Source organism: Arctopsyche grandis, chromosome 6 (assembly GCF_051622035.1).
Source record: "Arctopsyche grandis isolate Sample6627 chromosome 6, ASM5162203v2, whole genome shotgun sequence".
NCBI classification, from domain to species: Eukaryota; Metazoa; Arthropoda; class Insecta; order Trichoptera; family Hydropsychidae; genus Arctopsyche; species Arctopsyche grandis.
In genome coordinates, this window is record NC_135360.1 from 28635572 (window position 1) to 28654923 (window position 19352).

At 32.8% G+C, this 19352-nt stretch overlaps 1 protein-coding gene across 1 annotated transcript in view; it reads right to left on the reverse strand.

The window, feature by feature from the left end:
- LOC143912906 (tachykinin-like peptides receptor 99D) overlaps positions 1–19352 on the reverse strand; it is a 212264-nt gene that overhangs the window by 180879 nt on the left and 12033 nt on the right. The window contains exon 2 of the mRNA XM_077432356.1: positions 17220–17394. Within this exon, the coding sequence (XP_077288482.1) occupies positions 17220–17394 (175 nt within the window). The remainder of the gene's footprint in view (positions 1–17219; positions 17395–19352) is intronic.

Sequence of the window (19352 nt, forward strand, 5' to 3'; positions counted from 1 at the left end):
CCTCAGCCTCGGTCCGTTTCATTGTGTTATTCCCCCGCGGAGAAATCTTTCTGCTGAAAAGTTGCGTCGAAACCAACAATAACGGTCAACAATAGGCTCTATTATCGCACAATCTCACTTTCTCACTGTACGTACCTTTGGTAGAACATTCCATTGTTGCCCACAGAAACTACGGCGGCAATAAAAAATAATTGAAAAATCCATCTGATGCAATGCGAAAGCTGTGTGTGTATACGTAAAGGATGATTCCAACAGTTATCGCGAAAGCTTTTCTTAAATAAAACACATATATCACGAGAGCACATCATAAATTTTTATTATATCTGACAGTTTGATTTATGACAATAATAAACAGAACAAAATATCATTCATACATATATCCCCCACGGTATCGCTTACAGGCAATCATTCAAAGGTCAAACTTTTGATAACTTTTCGCAATAAAAATGGATCAATAGCATCTCTAACAGCTCGAATGTTGTCTTTTAGATGCTTGAGCATTTATAGACTATCGTCATACATTCTACTTATAATTGCACGATCTTAGAGGTCAATTAATTCACCGTTTCTTATACGATCATTAAAATTCATACACTTTTCTCTAAGATTACCTAAACACAATCTGCTCTTTGTCATCGACTTTAGAAAGTCTTTAATTAATATTATGTATTAGATGTATTATGAGCATTTATAAGAATTGTAAATAGGTTTTTGAGCTCTTTTTCCTATTATGCTTTAGATTAACATTAGAATAATATAATACTATGATTACTAACAAAATTAATTTAAAATTGTAAAATAGAAAATGATCAGTAGATCAGTAGCTATTAAAATAGATATAAGATGTATTTTGAACATAATTTAGTAAGAATAAAAAGCATTCAAAATAAATTACACTTTTCTCTTTCGCCTATAAACCGTAGTAGTTATATACCCATAATTCGAACTCTCATATGCAATAAAGATTTCCGAAATTCAATCATGGAGCGTCAAGGGGCGAGAGAGCGACTACTTGATTGGATCGGAGTATTTTTAAAGTTGATATGCTTCTCAGTGAGGATCTATCCTGTCTTAAATGGAGTTCCTCAAGGTTCAGTTTTAGGCCCTATTCTTTTTAAAATTCGTAGTAACGTTATAGTTAAGGATATTACTTGTAAATCTCTATTTTTTCTGATGACATTAACCTTTATTGTCCTACCATTTCAGACGGTAACAGCTGTTTAGCAGGTGCTTTAATTAAATAACCGTTTTAAATAAAATTATAAATTATGTAATTTGTACTTTATTTGAGGAAAACATTCATGCTTACCAATAGATCACCCTTTGTGTATACCTTGTTAGTAATTTGATACCGCATATGACTTCGTATTGTGTAAAAAAAAATCGCAGTTTAAAATTGGAATTTGAATGCTGAATTTCGTTTAATTGATACTAATGGCTGAATCGATTGAATTTCATGTTACAGACGAGTAGAAATCGTGCACAAACGAGTTCGAATATAATTTCGCGATTGATGAGAGACATGTATGAATGAGCCGAATAATTAGAGCGGATCAAATCAACTTGTCAAATTTTAGCCGAAGGTCGTTATCGTCCCAACGTCGACACTGTACATCGATATTCAATTTAACCATACATTTAAATTGTAAATTGATTATTGCTAAGGTCGTAGGAGAAATAAATGTATAAAATACAATGAAGCAAAATCATAAAGTTATTATATTGTTGCGTAGGGGTAAATTCAGGATTGAAATGAAAGGCCAAAATCGCTTTACAGCATTTATTCAACGATTCAGGGGGTCCACACGTAACCACCGCTCACTCAATAATACTTGATCTACCGTGTGTACCTACTTATAAAGGACAAGTTGCCCAGCATAGCATCCCCGATCCGTTGGCGTGTCTATTGTCTAGGCACGTAGGTCTACCTGCATTCGCCCCATTTCTGAGAACCCCCGAGTATCCTTTGTTTGGGCACTTATTGAGTCCCATTAGCCTAATCCGGGGTTTCTATTGTTCACCCACGAATGCACTTAGACAGTGGATACTCTTTCCCATGTTCCTACATTACAATATATGTATGTATATACATATATAATCAAAGTTGGTTCTAATTTATGTATTCGTTGATCCTTTTTACAAGGTTTTTATGAGCTTCACTCTGTTAGTTCTCTGACACCATACTGGTCAAAAAATTTTTATCTGATTTTGAACCATTTACACTCTTCAGGTCGCTTTGATATCTTACCGATGGTGACCGGATAAATGCACCCAAGAAAGCCGCACTCTCGAGACATCCAAACTTTCAAAGGTGCTTCAGAAGAACTAACGCATAAAAGCATCAAGGGGTATTTGTATGTTATTTGAGGGTGCTGCCTCTTTTGTGGAATTCTTCTTGCGTGAGCTCTTCTTGAAAGCCTTTTAAAATTAGCATTTCTCGAAACTGCGCCACTATTAAGTGTATTTGAGTGTATTCTTCCGGGAACCCTTACAGGCATAACATTCAAGTAAGCTAATGTCTCCAACATAAAGCTAGGGGAGTTTAATCATTAACGAACTCATTGAAATTTACATCGGAATTTAACCAAAGAAATGTTTGGCCGAACGCAAATTTGGCCGATTGTGTATCAAAAGTACTCAAAACTCACCAAAAACAGATACAATATTCAGAAATCAACTCAACCTCATTAAAATTTGTTATTTTTGATACATTTAAATAATTAAAATGTCATTCTGTAGCTATAAACCCCTAGTCCACGCTGCTGGTTTTTCTCGTATTATCCTAATTTAATATATTTTTCAGAAAAAGTTTCAGTTTCACTCCTCCGAATATTTCTGGGAATTTTGGCTGTAATTATATAAATAATTATAAAAATATAAATATAAAATGTATATACATGACTACGACCCTCAATTCAAGTAAGTAGATATATGTACATACATATATATATATATGTACATAATAAATTTCTTCAATTCTTAAAAAAAAGTTGAAAGAAACTTCCTCAGACAATTAACTATGATAACAGTTAAATATTTGTTTTAAAAATGAAAAAGCAACGCTTAAAATCAAGTACGCTTTCTTAAAACGGTGTTCTTCAATATAATAAAAAAATAACCTTATAATATTTTACTTGCCAAATTAATTTTTATACATATTATCAAAAGGTGTCAGAAACTTTGTAAATGCAAGCCCATTTGTCACAAGTGGTTAAAATTTATTGAAAATGCTGACAAGGCAGTACGTAAATGCGTTGACTGCATTCAAAATTCTAATTGCTAATTTCAAGGCTAATCTAATACGCATTCTAATCACGTATCGATGGACCCGAAAGGGAGAATTTAAACTTGATTTTCGTCCAGACCGCAAAAAGGTCCCGGACTATGCGACCCATTAAAACTTAAGGGTGCTTCTGGACCGGTGGCACGTTGTCGAATTTGTGTGGAGATTAATACAGAAGTTTCACAACGTAAACATTTACGTAAAACGGTACATTCTTCTACGGCAGAAAACAATAACAAAATTTACAACCATCGACGCACTCCAAAACGCAAACACAGCCTATCGGATACTATATAATTAAAAAAAAACACTGGAAAATGGGTCAGCGATCCAACATCTCATATCAATCATTCCACTACAATGTCTGCATTAGCCAGGCGCCTCTATCAAGATTTGCCAAATTTCGGAGTACACAAAAAAAATAGAATTGCGTAATCCTATGGGGTGACCTTTTCGTCAGGATGAATCGCCAATCAATGGGTCCTTTAGAAGCGTTTTCGAAATCGTATCTGACAGGAAAATCCATAACTATTCTCCAGTCCCAGTCGAGGACCGATCTTTGGATAATATCCGACCCCATTTATTCCACGTCGTTCTTTTAAAACGTTTTTAAATCTGAACGCTTATTTAATAGCTATCGACTTATCTCACAATCGAATAAAATCCACCAGTAAAATAAACCTTGTTTTAAAAATACTTTAATATTTACTTAATACCAAAAAGTTTTTTAAAAACAAACCTCTTTTTTAGTTTTGTATATAATATTAAGATACATATATAAATTATTATTTTGAATAGAAATACCAATAATTTTATTTTACTACCGCCATCTATGTATAAAACTAAAAACTACATAGACGTCACCAGATTTCAAATTCGCAAACTTCAAACGCGTTTTAAACGATATTTTATCTCTATCGTAATGGCGGAGGAGGAGAAAATGAGCAATATGGCAAAGTATGAAAACGATCGGATAAGAGGCAACTTTTTTCCTGAATTGTAATCGTAAGTGAAACGTAAAAGAGTTTTGTAAAAATCTCAGCATGTAAATATGCTGCAGAAGATTGAAACTGATCAAAGCAACCAGAAACTGTAGAATCAGATCGATTTAGAAATTTGAGGTTATGTATGTGTTCGCCGATGACTGTCAAACGAAATCGATGACACAATACTAAAAATAATACGCAAATATTATTACAAAATATGTGGATGCATTTTCTATTTTCTATTTCACTATTTCAACAACGAAGTATTGACAGTTTTATTTTTCGACATATGGGATGACAAAAATGAAGTGGGACGACCTTAAAATATCTTATGATAAAATCTAGTATGATAAAAGGTGCGTAAAATATCACAGTCCAGAAGAGACGCTCTCAGTCCAAAATCAATTCAAAAAGTCGAAATAAAAGAGTTGAAAACATAGTTAGAAGAGATTGAAAAAAGAGACATCAAACAAGCCTTGGCCAAAGAGCGAACAATGCATCGGCCATTTCAATTTTATAAAAACATATTTTTATCATTCATTACATAATCTATTAGTGATGTAAAAATATATATGAGAGATAATGAGAGCTTATAATCCAAATTTTATAAGATATAGTGAGAAAATAATAAAGTTATAGCTGTTTAAACAATTAAAATCTCACAAAACGAGTGGGGGGCGGAAATTTAAACAAACAAGGCTACTGGCTATATATAAGTCAATGGGTGTTTATGACGATTATATTTCACTATCGACATCGAGCGGGCCCAATTGAAATCTCCATCGGCGACCAAACCTCGCAAAATGGCAAAGTTTCAAAGCGATCGAAAGAATGTAGGAGGTTTGTCAGCCCAATGGCGAAGAGAAACTAAAAAAAACCCTGTAAAAATAAAATAAATAAATGCGTTTAAAATTACTTTTCAAATATATACATAATTTAAAAAAATAATGAGAAGTCATAGCGACGTTAAATAATGAATGAATATCCGTAGGCAATTTTAAGAAGTGATAAACCTTTGTTGTGAATGTTTTAAGTTTACAACTCGAAAATGTCGAAAAAGTTAAACCAAAAACAACATGAAATATGTGATGTTATTTCAAATAGAAAACCACTTAAAGCTTTATTTTATTCCACACAAACCACGACAAGCCGAGACACGCTCTTTCTCTTATATATGCATATATTTGAACTTTTCATGTATGTAAGCGCATTACAAAAATTCGCTGTCTTATTCGCTGCCTTAAAACGAATAAAATATTTAAAAATAAAATGCATCAGATGGAAAAGTCGCTCCTTAAATAAATATCGTTAAAAGTACAGAGAAAACAGCGCAGCTTTCGGTCTAGGAATCGGAGTTCACTGCGCAAACATTACAAAACGATAAAATATGCTTTTACTAGAATTGAACAATAAAAGGATACGGTTAAATAAAACAAATCCTGTAATTGATATTTTTTACCATTTGTGTGTTTTGTTATTTTTGCCTCCGAATGCTATTTGAATAATGTAATATCACGTAATATAATAAATACGACATACGAGACAATAATAATGAAAATAAACAGCGGTACAAAATGTATACAATGTGCGAAGAAAAACAATATCACGTGTCCGACGATAATAAAAGAAAGTATAAGTTCTTGAATTTTCTCGAACAATTTGAGTATTTTTCACCTGTTATTGGAGGAATTTAATCAAAGTCGATTATTTCCGAGGAGATCCTTGTTTTACAACCGTCCGTAATCTCCATTTCCATTAGACGACAAATTTATTTAATGAGATTTTGTACAACTCCTCCCACGTCTTAGGTCTTTGCCTTATTGTAAATCTAATTTTTTGTTCATCTCTTTGAACGAAAAAAGCAAAAAATCGAAATAAATTCATATTTGCCTTGCTTTATTGAATCAGGAAGAGGATATAAAGAGACGGATGATATTACGAAAGATGAAGTGCATTTAGACGAATTAAAGCTGTTTTTAAACCGCTTTAAAAACAGCTTTTGTCTGAAAATATCAATTTATACTTCCAATAAACAACCAGCACCGTGGACTAGTAGTTAGCATATATGTATGCTTTCGAACGTGGTCGAAGGGGTTCAATTCCCACTTATTGCTGCTGGCCAGGCCTATGTTTGTGACTCCAGTTCGATCGTTTCCTATCAGAGTTTTCCAATTTATCTAATTTTCATTGAAACAGTTCCAACAAATTTTATTTTATTTCAATTAATCATGCACACTCGCCTAATAAATTTCTCTGAAGCGGCGAGTGTGTTAAATAGATTAAGACTATAAAAATTTTTAAATACATATATTAAATACATAATTTTTACATACATACCCATGTAAATTGAAACAATACCAGACATCTATGGTCAGACATTACAAACATCGTATATGTACAATACGATCAATAACATTTTTCATGTAACAATACGAATTTTAGCATTCAATAAACATCCACAGAGACATCTATGGAGAGAAATCTGTCGAAACCTGAGATATAACAATTAATCAAAGTTTTGCAATAGAAAATTGGAGAGGAAAAGCCAATTTTACAGGAACCGTTTCAATGAAAATCAGAAAAATTGGCAAATTCTGATAAGAAACGATCAACCTCAACAAACCAAAGTCTGACCAACAACGAGACTCTAGTGGGAATCGAACCCGTGACACCCTGCATGAAAGAATACATCACTCACCACTATAGCACGATGCTAGTTGTCAACCTTTGCCCATTTCTCGCAATTTTCGAGTTTTCAGCTTCTTGGATTTCACTGATTCGTATAAAAATGCTGCAAAAATTTGTTCAAATGAACGAATGTTCATAAATGTCTCGAAAATTTAGAGTTTTTCAGCATTTCCAAATTTGACGATATATGTATATAAAAAAAAATGCTCCGAAAATGTAAGTTTATCAACAAACAAAAATCTTATTCATATAACTCTCTATGATGCTTTGTTAAAATTATTCTAAAAATTATAAATCGGTGTTTGTTAACATTAGGGCTTACCTGTTAGGCCTTCCTGGTATATGTACATATGTATGTGTGTAAAAAATAAAATAATAAAGTTGGGCATTGAATGGAAAATTCCTAATTGAAGTTCTGGGCACTCAGGCAAGGCAAAACATGGATACGAATGGTACATAAAATGTCATACACAGTTTAACATGAAATTGACGCTATATAACAAATTAATATCGTAGCAATGCGTCGTTAGTGATCAATTCCACGAAATGAGTATTATTGAGATAATCTCAACGAGATTACTGCACATAGGCATCCTCACGAATAGACTCAATTGTGTATATCCATACATAGCAAAGATCCATGATTGAAAGATTAATAATATATTTTTTGAATTTTGGGATCTTCTTACTTTATTTCCCAATATGATGCGAAAACCCAAAGGCTTAGCAAGCGCTATGAACATACATACACAATTAACTAGTTCGCAGAGTACATACATGTACATATTTCCTTTGAAGTAAACCTTCAGGGACACAGACAGGTATATCAACATCACAAACGCGACAAGCCAAATAAGCTAAATTTTGAATCAAATATCGATCGATCACAAAGGTGATATACATATATCCACTTTCATTGCCAGCAAATCATTTTAAAGTTATGTTATTATTTACAGGTATAAAGGGGGGCTGAATATAAACATGATAATTTTACATTATTCATTCAAGTTGACTGTCTCAATTGCTTTAGCTTTTATTTTTAACTAGCTGAACCCGGCATGCCTTGCAATTCCACAATAACGCGTGCAATTCCCGTTCCCGTTCCACAGCCATTCAATTTATATATAGGTATAGATATATTTGTTGACGTGGGCCATCCCTACAAACAAACTACGTGTGTGGTACAGCCTTAAATGGTCAGTACATTCAAGTGCGAGGTAGGCGTGGCGCAATTATTATCACACTCGCGGCGTGATGCGTTGAAGGCAAGATAGCTTTATTTTCGCGTCAGTAAAATCGTTATTACAAATATTATCATTAAGAGGTTTTTTGCCGTTTTTTTTTCACAGTAATCTTCCCCGACATGCATACAACAAATACTGAAAGTTCCATCGAATCGGTTCAGTGGCTTAGGAGCCTATTCGAGAAACACAGACAGACATTCAATTTTATATATACATATAGTTAGCGGCCTGTGTGCACATATTTGTTTAATAAAAATTCGGCATTGTTGGTAATTAATTGTCTAAATGGCCAACTGGTTCAGATTTGACATTTGGCGGTTGACGCGTCTTCGAATGGGAGTGAGTTCCAAGTTGTAAATAACTACTTTGTGGTCTGTAGCGATCGATAAATGGGACTAAAACTATTTCAGATACATCTTATCTCACCGGTGTGTATAGTTTCTTATAGTTTCTTCAGAGTGAAACTGAAATATCTAACTGAAGTCTGAAGTTTAACCTAGAAAATGTTGTGGTCATTCATAATATACATAGATTAACTTTTCTTAACTTAAACCAAACTTCAAAGATTTGTTTTAACCTTTATATTAATGTTGTGTTTCTTCCTCCAAAACAAACTTTCTAACCTATATAGGATTAATATACATATGTACATAAATCAAAAAGTGATGTACATCAATGTATACTTTCTTATAAGCGTTACTATACGAGGAGAATAATAGATCTGGCCATCGAAACAATTGACAGAGAGAGAGGATTTTTGAACCAAATATAATAGATATTAAAAATAAATGTAAGCAATTGAAAATGTCATTCGGCCAAATGTTCTTTCGGTCGAATTTCCACGCACGTCACCAATGGTTCGGTGATTACTGGTCACAAAGTCACTAAAATCTCTATAACGGAACATCTGGCAGCCGAAAAGTCCATCATACTAACGATAACTATCATACTAACGAGAACTTGAGTGCCGAATATTGCATATTCACGTTTTCAATGGCAAACATTTTCTTTGTGACCACCGCAATGTGATTAATAATCCAATTACCGTCACACCAATAGACAGAATTCTTCACCAAAAAAGTTCAACCACCGTTTTTTGAACGCACCGTATACGAGTGCGTTCGAAAGCAATATATAAAACGAACGACAGCATAAAAAGCTCATATACGCCGAATGTAAACGAGCCGAAGTGGCGGGAAATAATTTAGAGCTTTCGCGAGCAATTGTTCGCAGATTCAATTTTCTGTACAATTCGTCTTCTATTCCGGCCTTCTATCGCGAAAACAACACCTTCCAGCCTGTCAGCTGGATGCGGGACGGACCGAGGAGGAACGAAACGTCGTAAAAATTCATCGGATGAACTTCGCCTATGGGACGATTACCATATTTATGAGGGGGGTGGGATGGGTGGGACGATGGCTCTCGTCGAACGAGGACCACAAACAAATTGCCTATTCGGATATCGACAGCAATCAGCCCCGTCTTTTCGTCGTCTCTCCGCTCTTATTTATTCTCTCTCTATTTCGAACCACGACGATTCTGATTCGGCGACGAATATGTACCGAGACGAGACTCGTCGCACAAGCACTTTGTCATTCGAAACTTAAGCAAATGTATGTATCTTTGTACATATGTACATATTTGCATATGTATGTAGTCGACTATAATACGTGAAGTGGTTCGAATGAAAAAAGAAACCACGAATAATGCTGCGTACGGACCAAACCAACGACGATGTTGGGCCAACGTTTTAACCAGCAGGATCAAACCAGTAGCGTACAAAATATCGAAATAAAAATTAAATTTAAAAATTGAAATTAAATATCAAAATTAAAACTATTATTATTATATAAAAATTAAATTCAAATATCAAAATAAAATTATAATCAATATATTAAAATTAAAATAAAATATTGAAAATTAAAACAGAACATGCCCAATTTAAATAAATTTTCGAGATTGACCTAAAATTAGATCATCAACAATCACATACAGGTAATCCTTGACTTTTGTTTGTCGAAGATCGAAAAAAAAATCAAAGAATTATTATTTTTACTTCCCCGTAATGCGCAGTTACTGAGAATATCTCATGTATTAGTATGGGTGACCGAGCGATGATCGCAATCCGGAGCGTTGTCGGTCTATCAATCGAATTTTTTTTAGTCTTCAATTGTTTCTCTCGTCGAAATAAATCAATTAATTAAATCATTTCAGAGGTAAATTTTATCGGATAATGTCTTTAATTGTTTCTCTCGTCGAAATAAATCAAATAATTAAATCAATCTCAGAGGTAAAATTTATCGGATAATGTGTGATTATTAATTTTATTTCGACGAAAGAAAAAAAAACCCTTTGACAAATCACCGACATTTTTTTTTTTAAATGTTTCATCGACGGCGGAAACACAGTAGTATATCGTGACGACTTATAAGAAACAATAACAAGGTTTTTTTCGCTCGTAATCAGAGATATTATAATATTTCTCTGGTTGTAATGCATATCGACGGAATTCAAAACATTGTTGCTATTCAAAACATCAACGATGATCTAATTTTAGCTCAATCTCGCTCTTTAGCTCAATTTTGATATTTAATTTCAATTTTTTAATTTAATTTTTATTTCGATATTTTGTACGCTACTGGTTTTAAAAGTTGGCCCAAAATCGTCGTTGGTTTGGTGCGTACAGACCATAAAACGAGCGAATGAAAGCGCTCCCTAAGAAAAAAGTGAAAAGTGAAAATGCACTTTTACGATATTTGATATACATACACGTTTTGGAGTTACGAATTTTTTCTCGGCGGAAAGCGATGAGTTAAAATTTAGTATCAATTACCAAAGAAAAAATAGATTTTCTAAAGAAAATGCTGTAGTCTACTGCTACATTCATTCTAATTTGAATAGAATAGCTAGTACGTATTTGTATTATATGTACTATATTTACAACATATACAATTTTTGTTTATGTGAAAAAATTTAAATATAAATAATTTTGCATACAAAAAATCGACAAAAGATACAAAGAATGCTGATTAAAGATCACATACACATAAAACGAGTCGTAAGTAATTTTCCAACCATTGAAATTGGCAAAATATACATACAATGTATGCTGATTGGAGGATATTTTATTTATATCATACATACATATAGATGTATAAAGAAACAATACAATTATGAGCAAATATAAAAGTGATTTTGTACGCATTTTTATGTATTACTACTAACCACTATTCAGGCAAACGCCAATTAATTTGGACATTCAATACTAATACTCGCACTATTCATTATCACGAAAAACGTATTTATACAATACAATTCACTGTCGCAGGAATATATGTATGTATTATAAATTGGGAAAAGCCTTCAAGCGAAATGGACTTAATTCGCTTTTGCATTCGGCGCATCGTGTATTAATTAATTCCAGACGACACGCTTACTAAATGTATGGTTTGTGGCCGGACAACAACATATGACGTTTATGCGATTTATATAAAATGACCGAGCAATTATTTTGCAATGCTGGGAGAAAATACAGTCGTTGTTTTATCATTAAGCGGTGCGTGGTCTGAACGGCAGGTTTAAATATTAAAAATAAACAGACCCTCGAGAAAATTAGTTAAATGGATTTTAATTCATTCATTAAGCGTTCTTTGGCAAGAAATTGGAACACTACTGTTTTTTTTATGATTAATATTAAATGGTTTTATATATGTGTGTTACTATACGATACTATATAACGTCACTGATTCTTGCAATCAATATTTAACCGACTCACACCGAGCCAATTTATTTGAAATCTTGTAAATACAAAATATTTCCGTCGACAATACATTTTTTTTACCAAATTTAGACCATCGATCCATAAAAAAATGTATTAAATGATGCACCAATTTTATATTTTTAGTGCTGTTAATGGGAGTTTTTATGATGATTTTAATGGACCGGTTGACTTTATTATGCGTTGGTATGTGATTGTAATGTTGTGTGAGTGTGTGATGTTTTTGGAAAGATTTTGAAAAGAGTTCTGCTTTTTCGCAATCACGCGTCACTGTGATTCCTGCATCATCTAATGGAGGAATCGAGTTTTTTGTCCTGCGAATCGCTTTAGCTAATTTCCATAGAGAGCCATCAAATGAGCTTAAATAAATTAAATCAGCTGAACTTTTCAAAGTTATGTTAATCTTAAAATTGTATATATGCATCTACGGACGAGAGGTGCTGTATTACATAAAAAATAAATCGGCTGATAACTAAAAATAAAACTATCACTGTTTGATCTGTGTACATGTGTAGCTTGTATTGGTTAGAAAGTTTGTTATGAAGGAAAAAACAATGAAATTTGAGGTTATGAGTTGCTGCCGGCAATATGTATACTCATTTATGCCGGGAACCTTACAGTTTAGAATAGTTTATTAATACTAAGATTGCCTTAAGAATAGTTTATCAATGTATGATTGTCCATAAATGAGTTTATGTATTTACAGAAATGAACTTTTCAATCATCAGATAAATTAAATCAGCTGATAACTAAAAATAATTGTATGTGATGTATGTAAGCTTATTGTAAAAAACTAAATGTATGTAAGCTTATTGTAAATCATATTAACAATTAGATACAACATAGCTTATTATTGAATACTTATCTCGCAGATAAAACCCAGTGAAGAGATATATTTTTAGCCGTGAAATGTCAAATCTGACATATTTGGCCAAAAATCAATATATATCGTGTATTACCCTACAAGAAGCTACACGCTAAATTTGAAATTTATATATGCATATGAGAGTTAAAACTATAAATATTTATATATTAGTGATAACGAGAACCTATAGAGCAAATTTCATAAAATATAGAGTGAATTATAGGCGTTTAAACAATTAAAATCTGATAAGGCGAACAGTTTACGCCTTGTTAAACAACGCTTGTTAAACGTCAAGAAGATTTACTTTCCCCGTTTTTAAAACGCGTTGTATACGATATTTTATCTCCAAAGTAATGGCAGACGATACATTAACGTGTATTGATGACCAAAATGAGCAATATGGCAACGTATGAAAACGATCGGATAAGAGATAAAAATGACCACTAACACGAAAGCCATGAAACGTAAAGGAGGTATGTAAAAAAGAAAATATTTTAAACAGTGTAACTTAATGTGTTTTTTGTCCGATATTTTGTATGAAAATTGTACACATGGCAAATTTCAATAAAAAATTAATAAGTTTAAATAGGTTTTTGATAAGATTAAACAAGCCAAAACGTAATAAGTCGCAACAATAAGAAAAAATACGCAATGGAGGGAAAATCCACCGGACCAGCCATTATTAAAATAGATCTTAGACGTATTATGAACATAGCTATTAACCTCATGAACGATACAAATCCAATAAAAAATAAACAAGAACATGGAATTGAGCTTGAATTTTAAGATCAATTTAAATTTTAGAACAGAAAAAAGCATAGACCACTTTTTAAACTGTTCGATATACGTACATATATACCCAGCAGTTTGGCTTAGTGGTAGCGTATATATTTAGCACCACTGAGGTCAAAGGTTCGAGTCCTCGCCACTGCTGGTTAGATTTGACTCCAAATCGATCGTTTCTCTGTCAGAGTTTGCCAATTTTATCTGATCATTGCTGAAACGGTTCCTGAAAATTGGAATTAGATCTAATCCTGTTGTCACAAAATCTGCCTGTGTATAATTTGTAATAATTATACACAGTAATCTGAAATCTATAGATATCTCTATAGACATCTCTATAATTTCATATTTATTATATGTATAAAAATTGTATAAAAAAAAAAAGCTAAAAATAATCCATAGATGTCTCTATGATTATTATTTCTGATTAATTGTTATATGCTATATATTCTGATTGTATATGTATGTATTACTGTGTTTCTGATTTCTGATTGTTTATGTATTCTGTATTTCGTTAACGTACACCCGTCGCATTGGAGCAAATCTGTAATGGCGAGTGTATATTGATTTGTAACAATAAAATAAAATAAATAAATTAAAATATGTACCTACATAAAGGAGTGAAATTTTCATACATAATTTTCATATATGTATGTATGTATTATACAAACTACTATTATATTTGATACATTTATTCTGATTTTCCAAGATTCTGGACATATCAAATTAAAATAAGTAATAGCTATTTGTGAATTATGTAAGTCAAACAGAAATAGTACTTTTGGAACTGAAAATTGGACTAACGCCACTTTCAAATATAACGACTCTAATGTTTACGTTACAGCGTGAAATATATGTCGATTTAAGTTGAATTATTTCACTTAAAAAATAGGTCGTTGAAAATAAATTTTTCGAACAATAAAATACTTTAAATTCTCGACTCCTTCATTTAATAAGTATTATGACGCAAGCATTTTGGATACGATGAAATTTTATAGAATCTCATTAGCGAAAGTTAACAAAATATGGCGAAGTTGATTTAAGAAACTTGTGCCAAATTTACCATTTTCTACGAAACATTTTGAAGATATATTTAAATCAGGCACCATTATATATGTACATACTATGTACATATGTACATATATGTAATCAATTTTAAATAATATAAACAGTTTTTAAAAAACTCTTTTTCTTTTACTAGGTACAGTTTTTTTTACTTAATAATAAAAATATTTTAATACTAAAGCTAATTAATTTCCGAGTCAACGCAGCATGTAAATATGCGAGAGGTATCACCTTCTCCAAATTTTTTAGATTCTTAAACGTGTTTATTGTAATCTCAATTGAAGTCTATTGGTGGCCAAACTTCGCAAAATGACCACGTTTCAAAGCGATCGAAAGAGTATAGAAAGTTTGTCATACTAACGAACGAAGTGAAACTAATAAAAACTTTGAAAAAATACCACCATCATACTTCAAAGAAGCCCACTCCTTGAATATGACTGTGTATATATTAAAATACGGGAACTGATTATTTGGTAAGTTAAAATAACTAAAATGATCAGTTAAAAATTAAAATTAATGATCAGTAATTAATTAAATAAGTGATCACTTAAATAATATATATGATCAGTAAATATTCATTTTTCGATCAGTAAATAACAATTTTTCTATCAGTAATTAATTAAATGAGTGATCAGATAAATAATATAAATGATAAGTAAAACCAAATAAATTATAATTTTTGACAGTTGGATGATAGCGCGTCGCCCATCTTAGATCTTAGCAGCCAACACTTTTATTTAAGTTGGGTTGGCCCTATTAATTTAAGATTAGGTTGTTAGGGTCGGTATTTATTAATTTAACAGACACGCGAGAACTGAGACAGTGAGACTGAAATGAACCTGCAGCGAGGGCGAGGATCGAGGGGGTTGAAAATGGAGAGGGGGTCAATATTTGTTTATGTTCAAGTTGTTAAATCCAGGTCAAACACATATCTGAGAAAAAGTCAGTCCGAGGGAAAAAACAAAAATCAGGAAGCCAGTAGCCAAGTGAAAGAAAGCCAGTTGAAAAAGGAACTCGAAGTCCAGGAGAAAAGCGAGAAATCAAAACACCAGTGAATGTCAGATTTTATCAACGCTTGGTCCGGCGCAAACAAAGAAACGCACGCGGGTGGAGAGAACACTACCGAAAACGATCCGATATGGCAACATTGGCTCTACTTCATCTGTCAAAATGCGTAAAACTGATCGTTTCATTTAATAATTTATTTTTACATACCTCTTTTTATACTTCACTTACGATTACAATTCAGGAAACAAATTGCCTCATGTCCGATCGTTTTCATACTTTGCCTTATTGCTCATTTTGGTCATCAATATAAGTATTGCCATTACGATGGAGGAAAAATTTCGTTTTAGACGCGTTTTAAATTTGAATTTCTGAAAAGTGCCTGACGTTTATCCAGTTTTTAGTTTTAAACATACATAGATGGCGGTAGTAAAATAAAATTATTGGTATTTTTATTCAAAACGCGTTTTTTTTTTAGCATTACGTTTTAGAATTCAATTATTAAATCTTATCATTTCGTTTTATATACTGATCATTTTGCTTTCATTACTGCTCATATTATTAAAACACTTATTATTTTATTTGATAAATGATCGCATAGCAACTGATCAATACGGGTCTACCCCACGGGATCGAATTAGAAATGCACGAAAAACCAAATATCGGAAGGCAGAGATCGAAAATCGAAAGATCTTAAGTCGAAAGATTAAAAAAAAGGGTGCATGGTAAACGGTACATACTCACGTACATCCTCACTTAATTTGCGTGAGCAGGATACAACAGGAACAAGAGGAACAGGCTTTTCCTCCCGTATTAATGTGCGCGCGCAGAAAAGCCTGTTCCTCTTGTTCCTGTTGTATCCTGCTCGCGCAAATTAAGTGAGTATGTACCGTTTAAAATGCACCCTTTTTTTTTTTGATCTTTCGACTTAAGATCTTTCGATTTTCGATCTTTGCCTTCCGATATTTGGTTTTTCGTGCATTTCTAATTCGATCCCGTGAGGTGCACCCGATCAATACAAACTGATCGTTTATTATATTCACTGATCAATCCATTATTTTTACCTACCAAATGCTATTTTTTACTGATCAAAATGTGAATTTTTTACTGATCGGTAAAATAGACGCCTTAAAGTACGAGACAAAATCAACTTCAAATGTCAATAGCACGATTTATATTATATACGGATTTATTCAAATCACGTTGCCGACCGGTATATTTCGTAGAACTCCAATAACACTCATTGTACACATCCCAGACACGATTTTAAATACATGAGTGTGTAAATATGAAGTTTGATTCCGTTTACAAACACGCGAGTTTGTGTACCTACTCGCGTGCAATAGACATAGTACTTGGTAGGCGCCATTAGCCGTTATCGAAAAACGATTCGTTATACACTATGTATGGGTCAGTCGTAAATTGAAAATGAATAAAAAAAAAATGAAGCACGGTACACTCAACTAATAAATATCGGACTTATCCTGCAAATGTACAAACACACACACACACACTCACTCACCTGTCAATGCTAATCGCCATCAGCGTAAATACAGATGCGGATATGCTCAAGACGGATACAAATTGGCTGATCTTGCAGTAGAGCGCTCCGAATGGCCAGTCCGCGTTCATCATGTACCAGTAGTTGAACGTCACGTTCAACGTCGATACCATCGTGTCTGCGATTGACAGGTTCACTGAAAAAATAATTTAAAATGCGTGTGAAAATGGTGTCAAAAATTCACTCAAATCGACTGTATAATAAAAGCATTTCGCCTCTCAAATCGATATTGTTCAGAGATATTCCAAATCAACCTGTCTGCAAAACCGCTGTAACTATTAACCACTAGACCAGCAGCGTGGTCTAGTGGTGAATGTTGAATCATTTCGTACTTGATGTTACGAGTTCGAATCACCGCTAAGTCTCGCTGTTGGCCAGACCTTGATTTATCTACATAGGTCGATCGTTTCTTATCAGAATTTGCCAATTTTTCTGATTTTCATTGAAATGATTCCCGTAAAATTGGCGTTTCCTTCCCACTTTTCTGTTGCGAGCCTTTAGTTATTGTTATATTTTAGGTTTCGCCATATTGCTCACCATAGATGTCTCTGTGGTTGTTTATCGAATATAAAAATTCGTATTGTTACATGAAAGTTATTCATCATTACTTATCGTATTAATACGATGCTTGTAATATATGTATGTATACTGACCATAGATGTCAGATATTTAGATTTGCATGAATATATGTAATAATTATGTTGACCAGGAAGGCGCATTTGGGGTTTACCTGTAAAGCCTTCCTGGTATATTTGTATATATGTATGTGAAAATATGTATGTAAATAAATAAATAAATAAATAAACTATAATTATATTCGGTTCAAAAATAGTACCTAGTAAAAATAGTAGTAAATATAGTACCACTTAAAATCGCGAATACGCAATATTTGGCACTCGTTAGTATGATCGTTATCATTAGTATGGTGGACTTTTCGGCTGTCAGATGTTCCGTTATAGAGATTTTAGTGACTTTGTGACCAGTGCTTTGTGACCGGTAATCACCGAACCATTGGTGACGTGCATGGACATTCGACCGAAAGAATATTTGTCCGAATTACATTTTCAATTGCTTAAATTTATTTTTAATATGAATTATATTTGGTTCAAAATTCCTCTCTCTCTGTCAATTGTTTCGAAAGCCAGGTTCACTATTCTCCTCGAATAGTACCACTTAAAAGAAAGTATACATTGATGTACATAGCTATCACTGTTTGATCAATGTTCATACCTAAAGATTAAGCCTATATATGTAGGTTAGAAAGTTTGTTTTGGAGGAAGAAACACAACATTAATATAAAGGTTACAACAAATCATTGAACTTTGGCTAAAGTTTAGAATAGTTAATCAATACTATGAATGACCACAAATTTTTCTAGGGTAGACTTCAGACTTTAGTTAGATATATCAATTTCACTCTGAATAAACTATACGAAACTATACACACAGGTGAGATAAGATGTATCTGAAATAGTTTTAGTCCCATTTATCGTTCGGTACAAACCACACAGTAGTTATTTATAATTTTAGATTCACCCCCATTCGAAGAGACGTCAACCGCCAAATGTCAAATCTGACATTTGGCACAGCAATATTAGATTTATTTAGTTAAAGACTGCAAAACCAAAAATCTGTAAAAATTGAGCATTTTTTTAAATGCTCATATTTCATGAACCAGAGGAAACCAAAACAAAAACCACTGTCATATTCGGATTAAGTGGGTCAAAATTAGTAAAGATTGATTAGTCTTTGCTCGGGTATTTTTTTTTTGTTGCTCAGTGTTATAGTAGAATAGAAATAACATTATAAAAAAATACTTTAGACGAATTAAAAGCTTTTGAAAAACTTGCAATTATTTGGAAACACTTCGCATAATTTATAAATGCAACCTCTCGTATTAACGAGAGGGTGCATTTGACCTAAATTTATAGAAGGTTGGATATGAAAGGGCCATCGATTCATACGAACGAAAATACGTAATAACAAAGTGGAGGAAGATTTTCAAGATTCTGCACAACACGATCACATTAAAGTGGATTCATCCACAAGATTCTAAGGTTAAACTAGGCACTAGCTTACAATTGATATTAAAAAC